Source organism: Arachis hypogaea, chromosome 13 (genome assembly GCF_003086295.3).
Source record: "Arachis hypogaea cultivar Tifrunner chromosome 13, arahy.Tifrunner.gnm2.J5K5, whole genome shotgun sequence".
Classification (NCBI taxonomy): domain Eukaryota; kingdom Viridiplantae; phylum Streptophyta; class Magnoliopsida; order Fabales; family Fabaceae; genus Arachis; species Arachis hypogaea.
The window spans coordinates 138,558,082-138,577,476 of record NC_092048.1 but is presented as its reverse complement, the minus strand read 5'-3'; the positions used below and the strand labels follow the sequence as shown (position 1 = coordinate 138,577,476).

Here is a 19,395-nt window from a genome sequence, read left to right as displayed (position 1 = left end):
CAATGGATAGAGTAGAATAGGGTTTAGACTCTACCCTAACCCTACTTGTGGGTTGAAAACTCTTTTAAAATTTTATCCTACCTTATCTGCGGGTTGATAATCTCTCAACCCTAACCCTACCCGCACTCTAAAATTCTAAATTATGTATCCTATCCGATCTTACCTACAGAAACAAAAAAAAATTCAAATAAATATAAAATTCAACTATTTCAAATTTCATACATATTAGTAAAATAGAAAATAAAAAACTAAGTTCAAACTAAAATAAAAAATAATAAAATCTTAAAAAAATCCAATATAAAATTATAAATAATATGATCATCAACTAACTTAGTGCTTATTTCAAATTTTTATAAGAAGAAGATTGTGAGTACAAAATTCACTTTCTTCACTATATACATAATTTTTACATATATATTATATAATATATTAAAGATGCAAGTAGGATAAGGTAGACAACTCTAACTAATCAGGTTAGTCCGAATTAAATACCCGCGAATAAAATATATATTGCCAGCCCTAACTATCACAAATTAATTTAAAAATTCATGCATATGACCCTTGGAACTTAATGTTAGAGCATTGATATAGTGATTGGCTCTTCAGCCCATATATGACAATTGTAATTCCTTATTCCAATAAACATTTTGTTCTTATAAGAAGAAACATGTTATCAACTCCTTAGAAGGACAAATCATATCAAAATTATTAAAAAAGCTAAATAGGTATTATATTAAAAAAATTAACAAATAAAATTTAAAATAATAAAATTATTTTATTATTATTTTTTTAAATTTCTTTTCATCCATTATCTCTATTGTTATTGTGCTTTTTCTTTTTTGGCAAATTTTTTTTTGTCGACTTCATCTTCTTATATACTGATATTTTTATCATATTTAGGTAGCTCTGTTCTACCTTTGCCAAAAGTATCAATGCACAAGAAGATAAAGTTGACAAAAATAAAAAAAAGATATATCAAAAAAGAAAAAAAGAAAACACAATGGTGATAGAGATGATGGAGAAAGAATAAAAAAAAGATAATTTTATCATTCCAAATCTTATTTATTCCTTTTTCAATATAATTTATATAGTCCTTTTTAATAATTTTGATATGGATTTAATTAACATATGCTCCAAAGGTACATGATAAGCTTGTTATTAGTAAAATTTTTTTATTAAAAATATAAAAAAAAATCAAGTTTTTAATGCATTTGTTTTGTATTCTTTAAATAAAAATATTATCAATTTTTTATTAATGATAAATTTATCATGTACCCTAAAACATATGTTAGTTAAACCCTTTTAATATAATTGGTCCTTTTGTTAATTAAAGTCTCATAATGGTCAATGACACCAATTTTCCCATTAATTATTCTATATTAGTATTGTTTTTTTTTTTTTGGTCTAGATATTAGTATTGTTATTTTAGCCCAGTCCGGTGAAAGAAATATGGCATTGGTTTATCAAAGCCCGGCCCGTATAGCCACGACACAGTAGTGTAATAAGGAGGGTCCATGGGCTTAGGTCCCTTTACCTTACCAAAAAAATAAATAAATAAGGAGGGTCCAAATGGTCATTCACCAACTCAAAAAACCCTAATACATCAAGACAAAAAAAAAAAAAACCCTAATTTATCGACACAATATATAAGCAGCCACAAGCTCATTCCAAACCCTAATCCCTCTGAAGAATAAGAAGAAGGAGAGAGGAAGCCAGCAAGACGAAAATGGCGCAGCAACCACTGGAGCAAGTGCAGTGCTTCGGCCGCAAGAAGACTGCGGTGGCCGTCACATACTGCAAGAGAGGACGCGGCCTCATCAAGATCAACGGTTGCCCAATCGAGCTTGTGGAGCCGGAGATCCTGCGGTTCAAGGCGTTCGAGCCAATCCTGCTGCTCGGAAGGCACCGATTCGCCGGCGTTGACATGCGCATCCGCGTGAAGGGAGGAGGACACACTTCTCAGATCTACGCCATAAGGCAGAGCATAGCGAAGGCTCTTGTTGCGTTCTACCAGAAGTATGTGGACGAGCAGAGCAAGAAGGAGATCAAGGACATTCTTGTCAGGTACGACCGAACCCTCCTCGTCGCCGATCCAAGGCGCTGCGAGCCCAAGAAGTTCGGTGGTCGCGGTGCTCGTGCTAGGTTCCAGAAGTCCTACCGTTAAGGGAATTTCTCTCTTTTTATTTCATCTTTCAGTTTTGGAAACGTCTTTTTTACCTTTAATGTTATGTTAAAAACTTTTGAGCTTGAATTTTAGTTCTGTGATTTTGCTTGCTGCGTTGAGACGCTACATTTCGGTTTTAATTGAACTTAGTTATTTAGCCCTTTGAATACAGGTATAACATTATTTTATATGGTTCTCCGGTTTCGTATTTTATTTGTTTTTCTAGCTGCTGCTGCGTAGTTATTTGTTGTTGTTCGTGCTTTTGTTAATGTTTGTTTATTCTGTTCCTTGTGGCGAATATCGCATAATTGAGGTTTCCATTTGTTGAGATATATTATATGATTGATGGAGCCGAATGGAATCATGGTGTGTGATTCACTGTTTTCATTGCGTAGGGTAGGTATGTCTCGGTTGTTTGCTTGAGTTTCTGTAATTTTTTTCTTATTTTATTTGTGGTGTTGAACTTTTGCAATCAAATCAAAATACCCAGCATATCAGCCTCTAGAACGGAATATAGCTTGATAGGATCATCACATAGCCAAATATCAATCATCATTCATTCCTCTTACCTCTTTGAAGGCTCTCTATGCTTATCTTTTTGGAATAGTATTGGTTTCATTTCGTCTTAAACCGACTCTGGATAAATGTGACATGATTTTGTTCCTTGGCTGTATCTAATTTATAAAATAAACTTTTTTAATGTATATTTCCGAGATAGTGTTCTTGTATGTTTGAAACTAAATGTTATTTGGAATTTATAAATGCTCCCAACACACATACATTATTGGGTGGAGACTTATGTTTCTTGTATACGAAAATCTGTGTTGCTTTGCCATCTTTTAAATTTTCTTTGAGCAGTAAATTACGTTTAAATCATACCGCAATCACTCAAATAATAAATCATGTCAAAGTATTAGTTAATCGTCATAATCTGTCGTAATTCATAACATATACTCGTATCCGAGCTTCATTGTATATGGATCCAATGGCCTATGGCCCTAATAGCCGCGTATTGTGTTAACAAAATATTGAATCATCGTTGATTCCCTGTCTCTCCTTGTGTCTATTATGTGGGATGCTATTGTCCTATAAGCGATGAATATAGTGTTTAATAATTAAAAGCTTTTCATTAGAGTACTATGTGTCCAGTTTATAAGTATTTCAATCACACAAATAAAGTAATAATAGATCATAAAGTTACTTGAGTAGTAAGTCAGTTCAAATGTCGTATTAAATAATTGTTTCATTGTGCTATCTTTTTAAATTTTTTGTAATCTGATTCGATTAATTCTAGAAAAAAATCAATGTATTTGGAGTTATTTTTTAATACAAGTAGTATTTCAATAAAGTTGATTAAACCTAGACCGAAGTGAATAAATTATTTGTTTCAGTTATAGATTCGAGAATCGATTAAAGGACACAGAAGGCATGCATTCAGCTTCACATTCTGACCCTAAGTTTTTGAAGTATTAATTGTGATATGATTAATTTCTTTGGCACCTTGCTACCAGTCATACCTTTCCCTCTATTTTTGGAGAACAAGAGAAGAAAGTTGGAGCTTGGCTTCGGACTTGGGTTCTAATGAGAGCATCATAAAAGCATTGTTTAAGAATTTAAAATTATTCGTTTATATGGAAGGAATAAAATTATGAAAGTTTGAATGAATGTAAGTGCCTTCTTTGTCAATCATAAATTATAAATCATTTTACTCCATGATATTAGCAAGGCAAATAATAAAATTACATTCAATTTCTTTTGTACATTAAATATCTATATACATCACAAACAGTTACGGAATTACCAAATCAAATATTTATATAAAATATATATTAAAATATGAAATATAAATTTAAATACACAACAGCTGATTTTTTTTTTTTATAAACGTGGTTTTATTTATTAAACTGATGCAAAGAGTAAAGTGGCAATTAGTCTTCGAATATGTTGATTTTGGACTAATTAGTCTTTAAAAAAAATATCAATTAGGTCCTTTAAGATAGTAGCCGGTGAACATGTATGTTTTTTTGTCAATGAATAGTATGAATGCAACGAAATTATTCATGTTTCGTTATTTATAGTGGTATATGTCTCGTTGTCACATGAGCATAAAAATAATTTAGTTTTGGACAGTGAAATATTTATTATTTATCATAAATTTCATCAAAACAAATAAAGTTATTACTATCTTTCATAGATAGACAAATCAGAATAATTAACAGTATATATAAATATTATCGCTAAATTTTACTTTATAAATTAATAGAAAAACATGATGAATCCACTATTTACTATCTTAAAAAATTAAATTAACAACAATGCTAGGGAACCAACTCTATATAAGCCAAGAATCAGCCAACTGGTAGACCAGAGGCACCGGTGACTTTAACCGGATGTTGCTACTGATAGGTACACGGATGTTTCTTTTTCTTGTAAATTGGATGGTTTTTGATATGATTTCTATGTTTCATGTGTTACGCATTAATAAAACATAATTAATTATATAGAACGAACTAATGAATGATCAAAGCATCTGTTCCGTGATTCTCTCCTATCACTAGCGTATCTTCCCTCATGTTTTGAACGTGGTCAACAATAATTTAAAAAACAAATTAAATTATAAATTAATATAACTAATTATAATTAATTATGTTGTTCCATTTTTGGCTGATTATTAGTTGGTTCCATATATTTTTCCTTAAATTAATATTTTTTGGGACTAATTAATTCAAAATCTAGATCGTCACTTTGACTCTAATGCAAATGTGACTTTAGGGAAAAAAGGGGGGGGAAACCTACTGAAAGAAACCCGGGCCGCAGCATTGTAAAATGGATCCGGGTCGGGTTGGAAATGTAGGCGCAACGGGTTGGGTCCAGTCCAGGTATAGAGAGAGAGAGAAAGAAAGTGTGAGAGAGAGGAGTGAGGAGAAGCGGGCAGCTTACGAAACAGAAGCTTAGGGTTTTAGCAGGCAGCCGTCGAAGCCTTCCGGGGTTTTAGAAAGAGAATAGAAAGAATCACTCATTTCATTTGTGATACAGATTCTCTTTCACACCTCACACCTCACTCTCACTCTGCACCAACAATAATGGCTCAGGCGCCTCCCACCGACACCAAGCTCGATGAGAAGGTCGACTACTTCAACCTCCCATGTCCTATTCCCTTCGAAGAGCTCCACCGTGAAGCTATCAGTCTGTTCACTCTCTCTCTCTCTCTCTCTCTCTCTCTCCCTTCCATATTCTTCATCTTGCATCTCACTCTTCATTCATCCTGCTTTCTCTTTTCAGTTTCTTTGAAGCCAGAGCTTTTCGAGGGTATGCGTTTTGATTTCACCAAGATGCTCAACCAGAAATTCTCCCTCAATCACAGGTACCTCTTCATATCTTTTAGCTGACTTCAAATTAAATTATGCAAAAATATTTATCTAATTTGTTTATTTGGTTCTTGGTTGGAATCTGATTGCGACCAGCGTTTCGATGGGGCCTACTGAGATCCCTTCTCAGTCAACGGAGACTATTAAGATCCCTACCGCTAACTATGAGTTTGGTGCAACCTTCATTGATCATCCCAAGGTGCTTCCCCCCCCCCCCTCTGATTTTGCTTAGTTTCGTTTCGTTGTTGTAAGTTCCAACTCTCATTGACGATGATATTATTGTGCTTGCTTTAGTTGATGCTGTTGGGGAGAATATTGACTGATGGAAGGCTCAATGCAAGAGTCAAGTACGAGGTCTCTGAAAATCTCACTCTTAAAGCCAATGCTCAGGTATTTATGCTCCTTTTCTATTATAAGGGAAATGCCACAATTTTTCTGCTGTTTTTGAACCTTTGATATTCTGCTACACCTTATATTTACAAGAATTTAGTGCTGTTTTGTTTTGTTGACTACAGATTCAGCTTTAACTTGATAACGTGCAAGAGTTGTTGAATGAGCATTATGTTCATTTTTATTCATCCAATATTTGATCTATGACAACCCCCTTCCCATTCTCATGTTTCTTATTGCTAATTCTCCTTTTGGCTAACCATAACCTACTGTTTCTTGTTTGCTTCTCCAGCTTACGAATGAGCCACACATGTCTCAAGGGATGGTCAACTTTGATTACAAGGTCAATTGCTTTAACCTTCCTAGATCATTTTTCCCCCTTTTTTGACATATATTGTATTAGTGTGACTTAATGGGAGTTTTATATACTAACCACAAGAACTGCCTTCAAGCCCCCCTCTCGCTCTCTCTCTCTCATCTCTTTTGTTTATATGATTAACTGTAATTTTACAGGGAAAAGACTATAGGTCACAGTTTCAACTTGGGAATGGTGCCTTACTCGGAGCAAGTTATATTCAGGTAAAGGTTCAGCGTGCAGTATGCAAGACTTCCATACCTTTTTTTTAAGCACAAATTCTAGTGACAATCCGTACGGGATGATAAAACTAGACAGTGTATTAGTTTTTAAGCGGTCTATAATGTCTAATTATATATTGGTTGTGCTGCAATTTTTTTTCTTTCTCCAAAAAAAGTATGATCCTTTCTTTAACCAAGGTTCTTAGGGTTTAGCTATTTTTAATTTCATTAGGTTGTTATTATGCTCACGATTCTTTTCCAATGAAATTTTGAAGATTATTAGCATTTTTTATCTATTTATTTATTTATATATATTTTAGATAAATTTAGACTACTTTGGTCAATTTTTGCCCTGATGTTACCATGTCTTGATGCATAATTGTTACCTTGTCTCTATAGAGATATTAAAGGATGTATGTGAATTAATACTGAAGTATTTACTTTATTTTGTCCAGAGCGTGACTCGTAACTTATCATTGGGCGCGGAGGTATTTTGGGCTGGACAGCATCGTAAGTCTGGTGTTGGTTATGCTGCTCGCTATAACACTGACAAATGGGTAGGGTCACTTAAGAATTTCGACTGCTTACATTTGCTCAAGGATTGTGGCTATTGATTATACTCCTTATTTTAAATGCTTTGTATTTTTTAGAATATTTGATCTGCTGCTATTGCGCTGCTTCATATGCCAAATTCTAGGCTTGTCTTTTTCTAGTCTTTTTGAGTACATGTGGTATGGATGAGCTGTATATGAGATGCTTCTGAACCGTGCAAGTTCATTGGTCAAAGCAATGATGTTCTTTGATCCTCTCCTAGACACATTTTCATATCTTGTTTTGCATTGAGATACACATCCATGGCTCGCATATATTCTGTGCTACTTGTAATCCTCTTGGAAGCATTAAAATTATAGTTTCAGTCATACTATGCATTATAATAAGTTCTATAGTAACACTTCATTATATTGTCATTTTTTTTCATGATTTAACTGGCTTATCGTAAAAACTAAGTAAAACATTTAGCTGGATCAATTTATTCATGTGCATCCAGGTTGCTACGGCACAAGTTGCTAGCACTGGAATGGTTCTTGCAAGCTATGTTCAGAAAGTATCTGAGAAGGTGAGTCAATTATGAGCTTATGAACTACATTTATATTGCTTTTCAATTGAAACATTGTTTTATTTCTCATTTTAAATGTATCTTTCAGGTTTCTTTAGCGACTGAGTTACTGTGCAACTACTTGTCACGAGATGTCACGGCTAGCTTTGGATATGATTACATACTAAGACAGGTAATATTTTATCTTCCATGAATTAAGTCAGATGTCGGATTTAATACAGAAATTAATGTGACTGTTGGTAAAATTAGCAGGATCATAGGAATGAACTCAGACTTGTAGCCTATCTTTTGTGCATCACATCTTGATGCACTTTAAAGTTCCCCTGTTCTTTGTATGTGCACCTCGGTTCACATCAATAATAACATCATATCAACATTCAAACTTAAATATACATATAGATTGTATGAATTATTGTATATTTTAATCTATGCACAAGTCATTCTTCAAAGTGCATAACGGTTGCTTGGCTAAAAATACCACTAGAACATGCCATTAGTTGGCAGTGCAATTTGTTTGCACCTCCATATAATCTGGACCTGTGAAATAGTTTTTCCCTGAAGTTTTAATTGGTAACAAGAGTGGGGTCTACGTGTTTGTGGTTTCTACTTTAGTGTGAAAAATGGAACAATAGTTACACTTGTAACATATTTAGTTTTTACTTTTTACTCAGATTTTTGTACCCTAAATTTTTTTTTGGCAAGAAACTACAATCTTAAAACTTTATTGTCTAAGAATCTTTAATAGCTGAGATGTACAACTTAAAGATATAAGAGGAAGGGATCCTCCTTATGAACACAATATCCAATAGGAGAGCAAAAAAAAAAAAAAGAAAAAAAATCAACCATGGAAAGCTTTCCCTTGTTAATTTTAATGAACCCCATATTTTTTTTAGCTTTCTGCGAGTTGTAATGGGGATTTAGTTCTCAATTTTACATTCCAACAGAAGAAAATGGATATTAAATTTAATTATGAGAACATACAGAAATGTAACTAACCATGATTGGCTGATTCTATTCAACTGGAAAAACAGATGAATAAATTAAATGATTGGGAAGAAAGAAAGGAAAAACTGTATATTCAGTTATTCGGATCATTAAGTTTAATATTACGTATTCATGATATTGATAGGTCCTTTCACTAAGTGGATTGTGTAGTTTAGTGAATTCATTATTTGGCTGTAAAGCCATTTTGAAGTTCTTCTTTTTGTGATCCTGAAGCCCATTATTCTGCCGATCCTTATTGGATAATAATGTCAAATTGTAATGATAATGTCCTGTTTATGAGTGATCTCATGTATTTCCCAAATCTTGTTATGCATTATAGTGCCGCCTAAGGGGAAAGATTGATTCCAATGGTTGTTGCGCTGCGTTTTTGGAGGAGCGATTAAACATGGGCCTGAATTTTATACTTTCTGCAGAGGTCAGAGGACTTAACTTCTATTCCGTATTATTGTTAGGATTGAGGATTATGTGTAGAACGCATGAAAATCAACTTCTGTAAAATCTCTTTGATAATTTGTCAGATTTTGCTTTGCCTTGACATGGGTTTCATATTTCTTCATTGCAGCTTGACCACAAGAAAAAAGATTACAAATTCGGGTTTGGTTTGACCGTTGGAGAGTAGATTAGCATGAGTAGACTTATGTTTCCATTGCATCTAGTTTAGCAAGCTCTCTTGCTTCCTTTTCCTTTATTTCTAGAAAAGAACAAAATCAAAGGAGGAAAGATCATTTGTGCCGGGAAAAGTACATTATTATAATTCACGAGTTACTGCAGAGATTTTAGTAGTCGCCAATTTATTTGGAACTTGTGCCTAAAAAGAGGAACTTTGATTTATTTGGACTCTTGCCCTGTTTTCCCTTGAGGGGGATGTAGAGTGATATCTGATTAATGCATATTATGAGATTCATTTCCAATAATGATTGTGGTGCTTGTTTTACACGCATCCAATTTTGTTTTTTGAGGACCTAATGTGACTGCTGCAAGATGAATGCCCGTGTTACTGGTATTGTCATGTGGATCAAAGATCCTTTAAAGTGAAGAGTTGGTAAAGTGGTAAAATGAGGAGTTAATCATTCTTAAATTAAATTAGTGGGACACATTTCATGGAAGTTACAAAATCAATGGTGATTAACTCTTCACTTTACTACTTTATTAACTTCATTTTAGAGGACCTAAATTCATGGTCATGTTATAGGCTAAGTCGCTACGTAAATTTGTGATAAATTTTAGTGAGAAAGATATTGTTGAGGCATAAAAGTAATTTGTTTCATGTAAAATAAGGAGAATAATCTCCCTATTCATTGCGGATAAGTTACACTTGCTGACATCCACCTCTTGTTGGCCAACAGCGTCTGTATATTTTATCATAAATTCGTTGACATACCATAATCTTACATGTAGAAACCTTGGTTATTCAGTTTTTAATTTGAACAAGTAATTTCACATAAATAATTTCTTACTTGTCAAGTTTATCTGTGTTGTAACAATTTTATATTTCTTTGCCCCCTTGGCTAAATGACTTTGTAGTGCTGTGCTACGAATATTAGTGTCTACTTTGTGGGTTCTAAATATATAATATTAGAAGAAAAGATTTCTTGAATAAAGATCGGCTTGCCAACACCTTATTTCGTATAAAGTTGCACCAAACAAGATAGTATTCAATAATTCATTTCTATTAAGGCTTTATGTGGCTTATTAATGTGTCGATAAGGATAAGTACTGTGTCATTTTTTCTTCTGTTTTTTGTTGTAAACTTGTAATTTTCTTTACATCCTTTTGCGGTGCAGAACCTTGAGGGAGATAAGGGTTCTCAAAAGGCTCGCTACTTGGAACTTGGAAGGTCATTTCCGACAAAGTTTCAACTCTGTTCAACGACAAGATATTCTGGGAAACTGAAGCTAATGCCATCTATTCCCACAAAGCGTGCAGAAAAAGTTGGCTACACATTTCAAATCAAATTTAACTCCGTCAAAATACCGAAACTTTGTACTGACTTTTCCAACGTAACCAGACATTTTTTGAATAATAGCAGATAGAATATAAGAAAATCAAAGGGCACCTAAAAAAACAAAATGAGTGAGCCTTTTGAATATTTCAAATGCCACACGGTTCTTTTGGTTTTAATTTATCTGCATCCACACAGTTAGAACTTAGAAGAAGTATCATAACATAATTAAATAATTGAAAGCAACAGCAGTGTATACTAATCCAGTTGTCCTGAAGCAGTCAAGCAAAGCACGTTAACGCAACAGAAGTGCGATAAAAGTCGGTGGTGCCGCGAGGAAGTTAATTATTTTGACCATGCATCATGCATGTGCTTCCACAGGCACAAGATTTGGCCCCCCTTTAACTTCTTTTGTACAGAAAAAGTCTAAAAAGGGCTGCGTTTTTAATGCATGCCACATTTAATGTCTACTATAGTACTCACAAATCACTTGGAGGAAAACCTTCATTGTTCAAAAATTTGTGGCTTTATAATTGATTGTGGGGACACTAAATCTTTGCCATCTTATTCACTTAACAACCTTATATAAGCTTTCATGTCCTTTCTGCCTGCCATGTTGTGAGGGAAACATGGGCACAAGTTGTTGCCTGTACTGTGAAGGGTCTCATACCCCATTATAAAATTATTATTCATTCTTCACAATTGAAACATCATCCCATCAATTATCTGTCAGAGGCCGGGAATCCTACAGAGAAAAAGCATAGCAAGAGCTATTCCTTGCAGAATGCATAATTTTGCCTAGTGCACATGGAACACAAAGTGCAGAAGATAATTGATGTTAAAACTATGCTGACTGCAAATCAAAGAAATGAAATTTTACATTACTATAGTGAGTCTTTCTTTTTGTTAAAGAGTCATTCAATCATAAGAGATGCTAAGTTTAAACCATAAAGAACTGAAAAGGATGGAATGGAGAGTAACCCCTTTGCACCCTTTGAAGTCTTTGGATTACTATTGTTGTTCCCTTATGCTGTACAAGCTCAGCTGGTTACTTTTCTCAGTGCAACTAAACCTCAAACTCCCAGCTTATACTTGAATCCCAATATGGGGTATAGTGGGGTTGAGATTCCCTCAAATGTTCAAGAAATCTTAAATCTTATTCTCCAAAAATGGAAAACAAAAAATATAATCGGAGAATGGAAGGAATTGATTAGAGTAGTGATATGACTTCAAATCTTAGGACATGAAAACAAAAATAGGCCTTTGAGGGGTTGTTTTCCTTGGGCGCTTTCTGTAGTTAACAACTTCAACCCATCCATATGGCTCAGCTTCAGATAAAGATGACTCTGGTTCCGAATTCTGGTTATCTAAAGTAAAATCACTACCTTCTGGTTTTGGAGTGTTGATGAACCTACTACTTTGACTAGCAGATTCTACCGAACTCCTCTGTGAACATTGATTGTGATCTTGGTTTTGAGCTTCCAAGGGAACCACTGAGACCTAACATTTACACATGAAACAAAATTAAAAACAATGCACATAAGTAACATGTATACAATTGAACCAGACCATGGCTTGTTACCTTGCATGTAATAGAGCAGAAGCGATTCCGCTCATCTTGTAAGTGTTTCCCACATTCTTCACATGTACCACCCGGCTTTGTTCTTGATGAAAAGTTGTATTCTTTGAATTTAGAATCAGGGCTTAGATCAGAAGTTTTAGGTTTATTAGTTGAAGGCCGGGGTTTTAGATGCACAATCCTTTCATTGTTGGATATGTAAGTCTGTCAGTGCCAAGAAAATCATGTCACCATTATAGGAAGGAAAAAAAAGGGTTCATGTTCAGAGCATACTATTATTAATTGGTCAGTTAGGTTTAGTGAATTAGATACTTCAACAATGTCCAACAAATCAACAACTACTTAAATCCAAATGAAGCATAAACATGGTTTATTTCAGCTATGATAGCACCAGCAAATTAAGTAGGGCATCACCAATCAGATCAAAATAAATCAAGCATCTCATAGCATCAATTAGTATGGAATATGGATATCAAGAAATTCAATTGATTTAGGTCAATTGGCAAATAAATCAATACAATATTGTGAGAAAGAAGAGAAAACCTGAATTTTTGAGCAGTCAAAGTATTTCTGCAGCTCGGAATGGCGGAAGACATCTTGATAGGAATATTTGTATATCTGAAACCTTCTGTGAAGGGAATGAGCTTCCTTACAGTTCTTACACATTCTAACTGCACAGTCTACACAGAAAAAATTCTTTTCCTTAGAACGAAGATCAGGATGATCATCACAGTGGCCATTGCTATTCATAAGAACTTTAATCCAATCTCTATTCCTTTCCCTTTCCCTTTGTGAATGATTATTCCCCACCTGCAAAATTCAGTCATTGGATGTAAAAGGAGTTCAAGAACCCTTCAATGGCAGATGCAGGAAAGCAAATAACAGATTTCACCAATCTCTGATCAAAGTATCAAACTTTACACATCAAAGTACCAGCAGATTATTCTTCAAGAAAATCTAAACATGCTACTTCCTAAGATTTAAGATACAAGATACAAGAACAAACCAACCTAACCCATAGATTCAATTTGGAAATTCGATCCACACTTAAAACTGGCATCTTTACTGGGTAACAACTTGACAAGTGATTTTATAAAGATTAATCCAAATGATCAACAATAAGCTCATGCTAGATAAGGTATGAAGTGATCATGGAATTGCAATCAAAATACAAGGAATGAAAGATAAAAATCCAAACTTTTTGAACGCCCATTAAAAATTAAGCTGAAAAAGAAGTGAGGAACGAAGAAATACCATTTTTTGGAATGAGATTTGGTTGGAGAGTAGCAGAGGCGGCTTGAAGGGAAGTAAAGAGAAAAAAACAGAGACCTCTGTCTGTGAGAATGTGAAACGATTGAAATAGAAATAGGGAGAAAAGAAATGGAAAAAAATAAAATAAAAACTAAAAAGGGCTTTTTTTTTCTAGTTTTACATTTTGATGATTTGAAAAAGAAAAAGAAGGGTAAATAATAATTAATGCAATTATCAAGGAAATATTTATTTTCATGAAAAATGAAAAGAGACCAACCAAATCGTTTCTTTTGCTGCAGAGTGCAGAGTAGAGGTGTCGTACGATAGGCGGGAATGGGAATGCGGTGAGAACCGTTGGATCGGAGAGTGATCGGAGGGTGGTGGTTGGTTGAGATTGAATGCAGGATGGGACCCACACGTGTGAGAAAATAATGCAAAACCCCAAAAGGCGCTAGCTGCCTCCCACCCATTTCCCGCCAATTTAACCGAAATTCTCGGAATCATTTAATTTCTATTATTTTAATCTTTTTTAATTACACATTAAATCATATAAATAAATAGATTAATTGGATATACTATTTTGGTTTAGAATATGGAAAGCAATTATGTGCTGCCCCAATTCCAAATGACAACTTACTATTATTGCTTCTTTTTGTTTTAAACTTTAAAACTTAATAGTGGCTTCTTGGGCATGCGGCTACAAATCTATAATTAAGTTTTTTTTTTCTTTTTAAAAACAAAAAACAAAACGGTACTAAGAAACGTTGAATATTGATAAATTTTTGTGTTAAATTTTAGAGGAAAACGTTATGAATTGATATATTTAGTTAAAAATTGAAAATTAGGTTAATGTTGATTTAAATATAAAATAACTACAAAAATATATTGATTGTCTAATATATTTTTTATTTTTGTATATATTACAATCAAATCATGCTGAATACGTTGGTGCATTAATAACTGTAATTAATACTTCACTTTTTTTTTTCTAAAAATAAAAACCATTCTTACACATATGAAAATAAACTTTGTTTGTTCTAATTTGCAATGCAATTTTTTCATATTAGGAGAAAAATTGTGTATCTAATTTTATTTGATTTTGTGCATCCAGTTAGAATTTATCATTTTCAATTGACCTTTTGAAAAAGATTCTTAATGGTAAAATAATATGTTTAGATCTTTTTTAGAGAAAATTTTAAAATCCAAGGAATTTTAACAATGGATTTTGACTTGGAAGTACTAGAGACTAACATTGGAAAAAGGCTTTTTTCATTTAAATAAAAAAAATCAATTATTTATCAATTTAAATGTAGATACAAAAATATACTATTTTGTATATTTAGTTATGTTTTCGCAGTTAAAAAAAATAAGAGACTATATTTTCGCACATCTAAAATACCAAAACAAAGTAAATTTGTCAACTATTTTTTGTACACTTAAATTAGGAAAATGAGAAAGAAAAGTTTTTCCTATTTTAGAACACCATGCCAAAAATAAGTTGTTTTTAGATTTTGACTATTCATTGCGTTTTCTCGTCGTTAATATATATAGAGCAATATCTTCTTCACTCGGGACATCTAATTTCTCTAGGGGACTCTTCAATTTTTGTTATAATTAATTTTTTTATACCACAAATCAAATATAGAAGTTTTCAATTGATTCGAGTCAAATCCTAATTAAAAGAATGATTTTGATTGCTTTTTTTTTACAGTATTAGTGGAATCTCAAAATACTAGAAAATGTTATTTACTTCTTTATTTTATTCATTAAATTATTAGCCCAGCAAACACAAGTCTGATCTACACATACAAATTGTTTTCATAGCATGGAGTCCTACAACAAGAGAAACTTTTTTTTCCCATTTTTGTAGTTTAGGTCTATGAAAATAGTTGATAATTTTATTTACTCCGAAAAATATATTTTTTTAACTACTCAAATGAAAATATTTTATTTAAAAATAATAATTAAAAATTATTATTATATAATTTAATATATATAAATAAATTATTTAATACAGCAGTTATTTATATTATAGTAAAAGACAAAACACAATATGAAAAATTTCCCTAGATAGTGTGACCTACCGCGTTGCAAGTATTGTAAACGTTAAAACGAGGAAGCCTATATATTCTTAAGTCATTTTTTATACTAGCCTCATGGTGGACCAACTGGGACGGATGTCACATTCTATCATATAAGACTTGTATGAGAAGAATATCTAAGAATTTCTCCACCTCTATACTAGTATACTCTAGACACTAGAGAGTTACTATTGCTTTTGGTTTTGGTGTTAGAAAGAAGGGAGGCCATTCATCCTTCTTGAAATTTTGAAATATTAAAACTCATTTTAAGAGTTTAAAAAAAATTAGTATTTATGATTATTTTATATTTTTTATTTAAAATTTGTTTAGACTAAGATTAATATTTTATTTTGGATTAGTTTGAATTTATTATATTTTTTATTAATATTATTCATATTAGATTATTATAATATTTAAAAAATTACCAAAAAATATTTAAAACAAACTATTATAACATTATAATTGAAACAAAAATAAAAAGATTAAAAGATTAAAAACTCAAAACATATTTTTAGTATTAATTTGAAAAGACTAAAGAATACCCGTTAAGATTAAAATTATTTAATTTTAATTTAAAATTTATTTAATTAAAAAACAAAAATATTCTTTTAATATTAATATTATTTAAATATATTAAAATAAAAAGATCAAAATACCATTTATTTTATGTAAGTATATTAAAAGAGAACAAAATTTATGTCATTAATTACATAAAAGTATTTATGAATTTAACTTTAATTTTAAAAATTTAAATATACAATTTATATATTAAAAATATACAAATTTATATAATTTTTACCTAACTTTAATTAAACTTCAACCATTAGATAGCATTTGTTTGAAGTACTGGGATAGAGATTTGGAGACTAAAATTCAGTATTATACTATTATGTTTATTGGTTCAGAGACTGATACTAAAATTTTTGTCTCTATTCATAAAATTTAAGTATTTCAGTATCTCCAAAAACTGGAGATACAAGGGATTGAAATTTTTAGAAACAGATACTGAAATTTTAATAATATTTTATACATAAAATATCCTTATTTCAATTAATTAATTAATTCTAATTTTACCTTTTGTACAAATTAAATTAGAACTTCATTCTTATTTCAATTTCTGACTTTCACTTTGTACTAAACAGAATACTGAAATTTATTTCAGTCTTTATCTCTCAGTCTTAGTCTTTCAGTCTCTATCTTTCTACCAAACGCTACCTTGTTTACATTCTTTTTATTCTTATTTTTCTTCGTTGCAAATTTTTTTTCTTTTTTTCTTTTTTTTTTATAAATCTAATTCTAATTCCATATTTAAATTAATGCAAACTGACATGATCGGTCCGAATTTAGTCACGAAAATATATTTATCCAATCTATTTCAAAACGATCAAATTTAATCAATTCAGTTTCCAATTTCTTCCAAACCCAACCCAAGCCAATTCGATTACACCCTAATTTCATGGATTAAACATTAGAAGTAACACTCTAATTACGAATCTGACGATAATGTAACACTATTCTACTCCTTGATTTGTGACTATTTATTTAAAATTATTTTTAAATTAAATTTTAACTATAAAAAATTAAAATTACATTCAACTAATAACCTAAAATAAACATTTCCAATAAAATCTTAAAAAAATTATGCAGTACCTCAATGTATTTAAATTTATTTTCAATATCTCTTTTTTCTTTTCAAGTATTTTTGACAAATTGATTTAAAATAACACTTTAAAAAATATTAATTTTGTTTCATATATATATATATATATATATATATATATTATAATTAAATGATATATTATAATATAGTTAATTTTTAAAATTATGATGCTGTAGATGAAAAAAATAGTATATAAGACAAATTTTATAAAATAAATTATAATATCAAATAAATAATTAAAATAAATAAATTTTAAAATTATTAATTAATTAAACTTTATAAACGAATTAATAATTTTAATAATTTATATACCAATAGAATATATTAAATTCTCAATAGTATGTCATAAAAAATCTCAATAATAATTATAATTATCATTTTATTAAAAATATATTTTAAAAGATATAATTAATATGTTTATAATTTTATAAAAAAAATATATTAATTATTTAATAATTTTATCAATATACAATAAAAATTCCGTTAATAGAATACTCCCTAAAATACTGCGTCAAGGTTAATAATATAAAAGAGTTCAAAATTTCAAACAATATTGAAGTATTGTAACTTTCACTAAGAAGAGTGCCTATTTTTGGTGTGAAATAAAAGCAGATAAATGGGCTTAGACTATTGCTTTTGCTGATACTACACAAACCAATAAGCAATAAGCAAATGGCATGAGAAGAATCAAGAATCGAAAGCGCGTCATATCAAGTGATATTTTATTTTCCGGATTTTTTTTAGAAATAAAATAAAAAAAATCTATATTTCTTCAAACGCTATTTTTAAATTTTAATTTTTTAAATATAATTTTTTTAGATTAAGTTAGTCGCATTCCCAACAAACTCTATAAAAATTATAGAGTTCGTTTTATGCCAGTTAACTCCTTTAAATTTTTCAAATCTGACCTTTTTAATTCATTTTAATCTATTATCAATTATTATTATTTTCAAATAGTATATAAATCTACAAACAATATATAAAAATATATAAAAATATACAGACAACAAATATGATTTTTTCAAGAATTTTTTCAATTATAAATTAAAAAAATAAATTATATTTAACAATGACAACCATTATCATCGTCATTATTTTTGTAGATCTGTATACTATTTGGAGTGATGATAATGGACAAATTTAAAACGTGGATTTAAAAAATTTAAAGGGAGTTCACGGAATAAGATGAACTCTATAATTTTTATAAAATTCGTTAGGGTGCGACAAACTTGGTCTAAAAAAATTGAATTTAAAAAATTAAAATTTAAAAATAGTGTTTAAAAAAATATGAATTTTTTTTAATTTTATTTCTAAAAAATATCCTTTATTTTGCTAAGAAGGAAATACAATATTATTTTTCATGAACGAAAATATCCTTGCTTAGGGTTTACCGTTTTTGAGTAATTGAGCAATTTTTCACTGGCCAGACACTCGGCCATGCTAGCTATCAATGAAAAAATACAAATAGTTAACTAAGTCTAGATAGAAATTTAATTGTTTACAAACTCATTTAGATATCATTAGGTTGTTAGAAAAAAGACATTCTTTTAATGTATTTGACAAAATTTTAATAATAAAAATAAAAATATTAAAAATATTTTTTTAAAGTATAATTTATCATTTATATTTTTTATTTAAGAGAATTTTTTACTTTAAAAATATATTTTTAATATTATAAATAAATAAAAAATATTTTTATATTATTGTATTTAAATATAATTATTAAATAAAAAGATATTTTTATATAAAATATTTAAATATAAAATTGTTTTTTTATCTTTAAAAATATCACTTAAAAACAAGCCTTATAAGTTATTATTTTGTATTTTTGTTAGTTACTTTTATCTCAGTCTTATGTACTGGTGTATTTAAATAGGGATGTTTAGATCCAAACCGATCTAAAAAAATTATGAAACCGCACCAATTCAAACCAAAAACCGTTTTAAATCACTCAATTTTAGATTTTTTTTGGAATTTTGGATCAGTTTTATTGCGGTTCGGTTCGGTTTACGATTTTACTATGCACAACCGAACCGAACCGCATATAATAATAATAATAATAATAATAATAATAATAATAATAATAATAATTGTAACACCCTACTACGCAAAGCTTTACGCTTAAGTCGTAAAATAGAGGTGGTGTGGAATTACGACCTCTAAAATAAAATGTGTATATATATATAATAGCAGAAGAATTATAATATGCTATGAGTCTCGAAGAATAAAGGAAATAAAGATCGCAAAATAAAAGCGCAACGC

General features: G+C 30.5%; 3 protein-coding genes across 3 annotated transcripts; 2 read left to right on the top strand and 1 right to left on the bottom strand.

Moving 5' to 3' along the window:
* Positions 1 to 1,445: 1,445 nt before the first annotated feature.
* On the top strand, positions 1,446 to 2,352 carry LOC112792048 (small ribosomal subunit protein uS9). The gene has a single exon (XM_025835126.3). The coding sequence runs from the start codon at positions 1,727 to 1,729 to the stop codon at positions 2,162 to 2,164; it is 438 nt and encodes a 145-aa protein (XP_025690911.1). The 5' UTR covers positions 1,446 to 1,726; the 3' UTR covers positions 2,165 to 2,352.
* A 2,664-nt stretch (positions 2,353 to 5,016) lies between these two features.
* Positions 5,017 to 9,534, top strand: LOC112792046 (mitochondrial import receptor subunit TOM40-1). Its single transcript, XM_025835124.2, has 11 exons — positions 5,017 to 5,350; positions 5,447 to 5,528; positions 5,629 to 5,731; positions 5,827 to 5,922; positions 6,215 to 6,265; positions 6,436 to 6,501; positions 6,954 to 7,055; positions 7,547 to 7,615; positions 7,704 to 7,787; positions 8,940 to 9,035; positions 9,183 to 9,534. The coding sequence occupies exons 1-11, from the start codon at positions 5,248 to 5,250 to the stop codon at positions 9,237 to 9,239; spliced, it is 909 nt and encodes a 302-aa protein (XP_025690909.1). The 5' UTR covers positions 5,017 to 5,247; the 3' UTR covers positions 9,240 to 9,534.
* A 1,173-nt stretch (positions 9,535 to 10,707) lies between these two features.
* Positions 10,708 to 13,675, bottom strand: LOC112792047 (uncharacterized). The gene is made up of 4 exons (XM_025835125.3): positions 13,396 to 13,675; positions 12,685 to 12,951; positions 12,145 to 12,345; positions 10,708 to 12,062 (listed from the first exon to the last, which is right to left on the bottom strand). The coding sequence occupies exons 1-4, from the start codon at positions 13,396 to 13,398 to the stop codon at positions 11,799 to 11,801; spliced, it is 735 nt and encodes a 244-aa protein (XP_025690910.1). The 5' UTR covers positions 13,399 to 13,675; the 3' UTR covers positions 10,708 to 11,798.
* Between the last annotated feature and the right edge of the window lie 5,720 nt (positions 13,676 to 19,395).